General features: G+C 39.4%; 1 protein-coding gene across 1 annotated transcript; it reads left to right on the top strand.

Annotated features, from left to right (window-relative positions):
• The first annotated feature begins 823 nt into the window (after positions 1–823).
• Positions 824–6,830, top strand: LOC121388059 (neutral cholesterol ester hydrolase 1-like). Its single transcript, XM_041519262.1, has 5 exons — positions 824–954; positions 2,208–2,330; positions 2,863–2,992; positions 3,959–4,022; positions 5,539–6,830. Exons 1-5 carry the CDS (start codon positions 871–873, stop codon positions 6,323–6,325), a joined length of 1,188 nt encoding a protein of 395 aa, XP_041375196.1. The 5' UTR covers positions 824–870; the 3' UTR covers positions 6,326–6,830.
• The last annotated feature ends 475 nt before the right edge of the window (positions 6,831–7,305 follow it).

Raw genomic sequence — 7,305 nt, 5'->3', positions numbered from 1 at the left:
CAGTTAATATAATCACGTTTCCTCTTAAAGGTTATGGTCGGTTTTCAAAAAGGGGGTTCCGGACCCCCGGACTCCCCACCCTGGATCCGCTACTGGTATTAACAAGCTTCTGAATATACTTCAGTACAATTGTGTGGCCAAATTCTGGCCAAAGAATAACAACGTTTTGACACATTAAGCCAACATTTGGCCAAAACCAGTTATTTTTTCTTCAAAATCAGTGAAGAGAGGCAAATTAGAAACGTCTGCACTGAAAATCTATCAACACATGAAAACGAACTAACAATGAATAGTCTCTGATATTTCACATTCATGTGGGACTCTTTTGAAGATTGATAGCAACCGGCCAATTCCATAATGACAACACGTGAATTTTTACCCAGACATCCCTCATTACTGTTCATATGTCGTGTTTGAATTTGGCTTTTTTAACGATGTAAATTTCACGGGCGTAGAAAGGTACCCAAAAAGTGTGTGTGTAGGGGGGGGGGGGGGGGGGGGCGCACACGGGGGGAGGGGTCGCACACACACACACACACACATATACATGCACATGTATAAATATAAAAATCCATCACTGCTGGTACAAAGTGGGGGCACGTGCCCCCATTGCCCCTCCCCCACCCGCTTCCTACGCCAGTGAAGTTTTATGTTACAAACATATTTGATGAAGAATACGAATGCAAATATAGTTTTCAAATAAAATATTGTTCCGATATTCTCTGCTGAAAATGTTATTATTCTTTAACTATTTTTGCAACCGTATCTCTTATTTTTCTTAGAACGAAGCCATCCCTGTTTACAATGAAAGCAGTATTGTTTTTACTGGCACTGATATCTGTACTCGTGTCAATCCGTGTCTATGACGTTATGCACCGAAAGCTGCCGAAGGGTCTCGAAAACAAACGACAACTTCGCTGGTTGGATGAACTCGGCAGAATAGCCAATGCCATGGTAAGCTAAAAATAAAACTACTTAGGATTAGGGTTAGAGGTCGTATATGCTATGCGGGTAGGATCAGGGAACACTGTTTTCTTTCACTGTGGGAAGACAGTGAATATCGTACATAATGTGGTGTAAAATTGACTGATTTGAGAAAAAACGTTTCTTCTTTACTTTATTAATAAAAATGTACCACCGTCAATTATTTTTGTCAAGCTGTTGTCATCTACAAATGATCTACTGCTACATAATTTATTAATGTTTCTGTATCCTGTTTCTGTATTTAGACAAGAATGCATATAGTGACGATATCCTATAATTTGCCATAAGAATGTGACAAAGTCGTTTCCTTGTTCTTATGTATTTTGAACCTGTGGCCTTATTACTCAGTGAAGCTTGTCTTTTGTCTTATATTGACCATGATTTTAAATACTAGCTGTACTATTCCTCCCTGGGACGAGCAAACGATGGTGGGTCATGGAGACAATCACGACTTTGCATAAAACAAATCTTTTCGACTCTGCCTTGTGCAGAGATACGATTTGGATTATGGTATACGCTTTTGTTATTCATATGTTATGTAGTCATTTTCTGTTTCAATCTGAAGTTTCCTATTGGACTCCAAAGCTTACAACCACGTGTCCTGCATGAAATGGACACTAGACCAATAATCGCAAATCTGAATTACAAAACATGCGCATTTCAAATCGTTAAAATTTGGTGACGTGTCTGCCCTTTACCTGGTATATTAAAGGGACATACCCTAGTTTTTAAACACTGAGGCATATTTTTCACTATTAGAGACGTTTATGATCATTGAAATCAAACATTACTTCTATTTTAATGTTTAAATTATTCATTTCCGTACAACCGAAGTGTTTCTGGTCATCCTGGTGTTTCTAAAACCACAAAATGCATTTTTCATTTATTTTTTTTTAAACGCACGTGCGTCTGAGAAGTAATGATTATTGAATCGCGTTTTAGTCTATTCTCAACGTCACAGACTCTTGTTTTACTCTACTCTATCCAAATGTGTTACAGGTTTGAAAATTAACCAAACTTAGTGTCCATTTTTACGAGGATCTGTCCCTTTAATGTAGTGTTGGTTTAAAAGAAGCAAACAGATACAATATTTAAACTGGTTTAAAAGAAGCAAACAGATACAATATTTAAACTGGTTTAAAAGAAGCAAACAGATACAATATTTAAACTGGTTTAAAAGAAGCAAACAGATACAATATTTAAACTGTGGATTTTTTTTTCAGGAGCACTTGATGGAACGACTTGGACTTGACCCGACAGTTACACCCGTCAAGACTGTGGTCAACAAGGCGCTGTCTCTGATCCTCAACCCGACACCGTGGATCAATCACTTCCCGAACATTGAGGTAAGACAATTCCAGCCAGCTGTTGGACCCTACCTAGCCTAAAGTAATTGGGTAGGGGCATTAAAAATTAACTATGTCTGGGTCTTCTTCAAATAGACAAAAAAGAGCACAGGTACCAGGGTTAGGTCTATAAAATGTTTTTCTGAGGTTATTTTGCCTGGAGTGGGTGTCGTTAGTTTGTTTTCGGTTTGTTTGGAGGGTTTTTTGGCAGGGATTGGGTTGTTTTATTGTTGTTGGTTGTTTTTGGTGTTTTTGTTTGATTCATTTTGTTGTGTTGTTGTTCTTTTAAGGGGGGGGGGAGAGAGAGGGGGGTATGGAGGGGTGTTATTGATTTTTGTTATTTTCTTTTGTTGCTGCTGTGGGTTTCTTCTTCTTTTTATCATCCCAGCACGTTTTAAACCAAAGTTAACTTAGGTATGATATGATATAAATATACAAATAGAACAGTACACAGTGCAGCTAACATTTGCTTTTAGCACGACTCTTTCAATATGCACTGAGCGTTAACTGTGAGTATGTCACTATTTCCCAGATGACGCCGGGCGAGTATGCCGGAGTTCCGATGAGCGTGTACAGGAAAATGAGCGAGTCAGCCGATCACGTGACACCTCGTCCAGTATTCATCTACTTCCACGGAGGGGGGTGGACCTGGTTCTCTACAGGTTAGTATCAACGTTCTATGATAATGTTTCCTATAAAGTTCTAAACTGTGGTCCTTTATGGTTAATAGAAAAGAAAAAAAAGACAGAACAGTCATATAATTGTTTAATGACCTCTCGGCACATGTTAAACAATAACTAATATATACTCGGCGTCACTATTGAAGGGTCACTCATATTGCTAGTACTACACATGTTAACGATGCTCGTCCAACACACTAATTATGGAAGAAAGAATGCATGGCCTTCGTGGATTATGCCTAGGGTGAGGTTTCCTAAGTAGCATTTTGATTTCAATATGAGTAATGGTACTTCCGGTTATAGGCCACAACAAAATGGTAAGTTATGCAAACACATGTACCTACTATCATCACAACAAATGGGTTGTCTCAACGTACCCATGTCTGAAATTCTGTATGCTGTGCCCTAGCAATGCGTTCTCACCATGGGTATAAAAGTGTGCATGATTGCCATCCACATATTCACGCACACTTCAGTCTCTGCCATGCTTGTACAAATATTACATGTTTTGCATCCAGTTTCAAATGTAGAATGTTTATATGCAATAAAGCTTTTCTTATCTTATCTTTCAATTCTTTATCGAGAAAACGTGCAAAAACACGCTGTCGCCAAAAGAGGCTACCAAAAAAGTATGCTTTTTGCCCATAGACAGGACAACACATACCTTTATGTGTCAATATAACGACAGTTTTCTTTGTGCATGTCTTACGAACACCGACCATATTGATGGCTGATGCTATTCCATATTTTCAACTTGTGCATACTTGTTCATCTCTTTGATAAAACCCTTTCACATTTATTGTTTTCATCGTTTTGATGAAGTGACGAACTTGACAGCTGCGATGGCAGTACTCATGACGAGTGCCACCGGTGGGGTAGGATATACTCACCTTTTTTAATAAAAAACAAACAAACAAACATTACGTCATCAATATCATTTGTTTTCAGAAGCTTATGATCTCCCGATGCGTCATTTAGCAAACAGTACCGGTTTCATCGTTATCGCCGTAGAGTAAGTATTTAATGTACATTATTATGCGTGTACACTTCATTAATTTGATGAAAATACAAGTTCTACAGGTATAATTATATTTTTTTTTAAAAGAAAAAAGTAACAGTAACTTATATAATTAACTGGATTGGCAGTAATTACGGGAATTGTACAGATTTAACTAATCACGAGGTAGTTAGTTAGTTTATTGTTGTTGGGTTCCCCCCCCCCCCCCTTTATGAAAACGTGGAACATACGAGGGGTGATCAAAAACTGTTCCGCCTTCCTCGTCCTCTGCCGTTAATAAAGCTGGTCTGACCCACGGCACTAAGTAACGACCGTCGGTAGTAGGGGAGCATATGCAGTAGGTGGTTACAAGTGCCTCTTAACAATGTCAGAAGTAACTACTGAAAACTCTCCAAAGTGGTCAGACTAAGTCCACAGCTGAAAGCTGATGGAGAATGACAGGCGTGTGGCATGGACAGCCACAAGAGACAAGAACTGGGATGTGGAGGTGGACAGTGAAAGAAGTTAAAAGATAGGAGTTGCCAGATAGGGGAAATTTTTTTTAATGGAATTCAAAGCAGTAAAAGGAAAGGGGGCAGTGGGATTAAAAAAAAAAAAAAATGGCATGTCCATCTCCCACTTTTATAGGCACGTCCCATTGGAGGTCCACACATTTCTTCCAACTGTGCTGCAGGATCTGGATCTCTCTGGCGAAGGATTCATCCCGCAGAAACACCTCAACAGCAGAAATTACATCATTATCAGTTGCATCATGTCTGCCAGCTAACTCCTTTTTTAGGTTAGAAAATTAATCGAACTTAGGCTGTGTTCGATTTGTAGAATACGGTGGGTGATTGATAAGCTGAAAGCCAGAGTCAGGCAGTGAAGTCATGGCAACCACCGATGTGTGAGCAGGTGCATTGTCCTGATGGAACAGAACATCTTTGGTGAAACCTTCGTCATGGACAGCACATTCGTCAGGATGCAACCCCTACAATTGCCCACAGCAATCGGCAATGTTGCGGAGATTGCCGAAGAGATTTTATTCTAAACGGCACTTTTTTGCCTTGGATTATATTCAAGGTTTTTTTTCAATGGCATTTTTAAATTATCTTTTTTTGTTTGCCGTGGGACATTTTCTTAATTGCAGGGGTTGAGAATGTTATAAATTCAATGTTGAGAGATGGCTATTCCACTGGCCATGTACCGGCTGGTTAGCCGTCGGTCTTACGTAATAATGTCATACACAGTCTCTTCCTAGTTACGCAGAAAACCTTTTGATCACCCCTTGTACTATACAAATGTCTGCCTTTGGGGTTTTTTATAATCAATCTGGGGTTTTTCGGTAAAGTTGTCATACATTTCTGGTAACTTACCCAAACACGTAGATCCCCATATACGTCCGTTTTGCCACAAATATTGCATGTCAATGTCGGAGGAGGTCCTTTTTTTTACATTATACGATAGTCAATGAAAGTTTGATAACGTTGATATTATTTACAAACGTTCGCTTTTGATGTTTTTCGCACAGCTACAGGACCGCACCTCAACATCCGTTTCCGGCGGCGTTTGAGGACTGCCTAGCTGTGACGAGATACGTCTTGGCTCACACCAACGAGCTTAATCTGAGGAAGGACCTCGTCGTTGTGGCCGGGGACGGTTCTGGGGGGAACCTCGCTGCCGCCGTATCCACTGTACTGGAAAAACATATCACCATGCAAGTCCTGATCAACCCTGCTCTCCAGATGATGAACTTCGCAACTCCGTCCTACCAGGACAACGCCAGACGACTTCCGGGACTGACGTCATCGCAAAGAGAAGCGTCCCACTGGCTGAGATATGCAAATTTGAGTATGGCGTATAGAACACATCTGCTGAAAAACAGCCATGTGTCGAAGGAGGTTCAAGAGGAGTTCAAGGATTTTCTAGACAGTAACAAAAGACTTCCACGTTACTTAAAAGTGACCAACAAGACAACAAAGGGTTACAGAGAGTCGAAGTTGAAGAAAACTAAACAGTTTGACTCTCTGGTGTCGGACGCTACATTCTCTCCCATGATGTTTGAGGATGTAGAGAGCTTACCGAATGCTTACGTCATAACGTCCCAGTTCGATGTATTACGTGATGAAGCCATCATGTTTGCCCATCGCGTATTAGACTCCGGGGTGAAGGTCAAACTAAACCACTATCCCAAGGCATTTCACGGATTTTTTCTCTTTGCTGGAAACTCATTTTGGAATTTCCCGTCCAGTGAACAGGCTATGAAAGAACTGGTTGACTTTATAAATTTTCAATTTATCAAAGTTGAAGGAGCATAACTCACAAACATACACACTCTCGCTCACTCTCTCTGTTAAAAACTATCGTATGAGACCCAATTCTTACTGTGCTCTAGTGGTGTCGTTAAATAAAACAAACGTCTTTTTCCATCAAAATGTGACGCACCGTCAGAATACACTGAGGATTCGTCTTCGGAATGAATGAATGTGTTAAGTATGTATGACCGGCACAAGCGAATTTAATCATTCCTGCACAGTCTGAAGGACTGCCACTCACAGAACTGGTTTGACAAAATGATGCTTGTTCGCAACCGCACCGTTCCAATAAAGATATATTGATTAGTGACATGTTTAAAATTGATGTATGTCACACCAACCGTGACTTGAGGCAAATCTAATGTAGATATGGCAGCTGAATCTGCCTTTTCAGTACCGCTTATGCCAACAATGTTAGCACACACACCCGTCAAAAAACAACAAAAAAACTACCCACAAATATAATAATAATAATAAAGCTTAACTTTGAATGCATAAAGGAACGTCATAACCAAATCAATTTTAGGGTCACATTTCACAAATAGAACACAGCACAGCACTTCTATCTTGAAAATGCTCATTCGTGTAATGCTTATTAATGTACTTTTAATTCCTTTCAATCATAAATTGGTTTTAAATAGAAACACGTTGACAGAATATCAACAACTCCGCTGTATTTGATGTTGTTGGCATGATGCTAAGTTTGCAAATTATAACAACGTTATGGAATACAAACAATGGTAAAATGAAATAAATTTATTTGTGATATATATATTACAAATGTACAGATATCAATAACACCTGAATAAACAAAATGACAAAAAAACACTAATGAACCACGATGAGACGAGAATTCCAATGCACTATGCACCTAGTACGGTCTGCTAAGCTTTTTATTTTCGGAAACATTTTCAATATATATTTTTCTTCAGTTATAAAATGTACGTCATATACCGATAGAAAGACATATGGGAGTATATGGC

The sequence above is a fragment of the Gigantopelta aegis genome, chromosome 14 (assembly GCF_016097555.1).
Source record: "Gigantopelta aegis isolate Gae_Host chromosome 14, Gae_host_genome, whole genome shotgun sequence".
Lineage (NCBI taxonomy): Eukaryota > Metazoa > Mollusca > Gastropoda > Neomphalida > Peltospiridae > Gigantopelta > Gigantopelta aegis.
The sequence above is the reverse complement of the archived record's forward strand: the minus strand, read 5'-3'. Positions and strand labels throughout refer to the sequence as shown.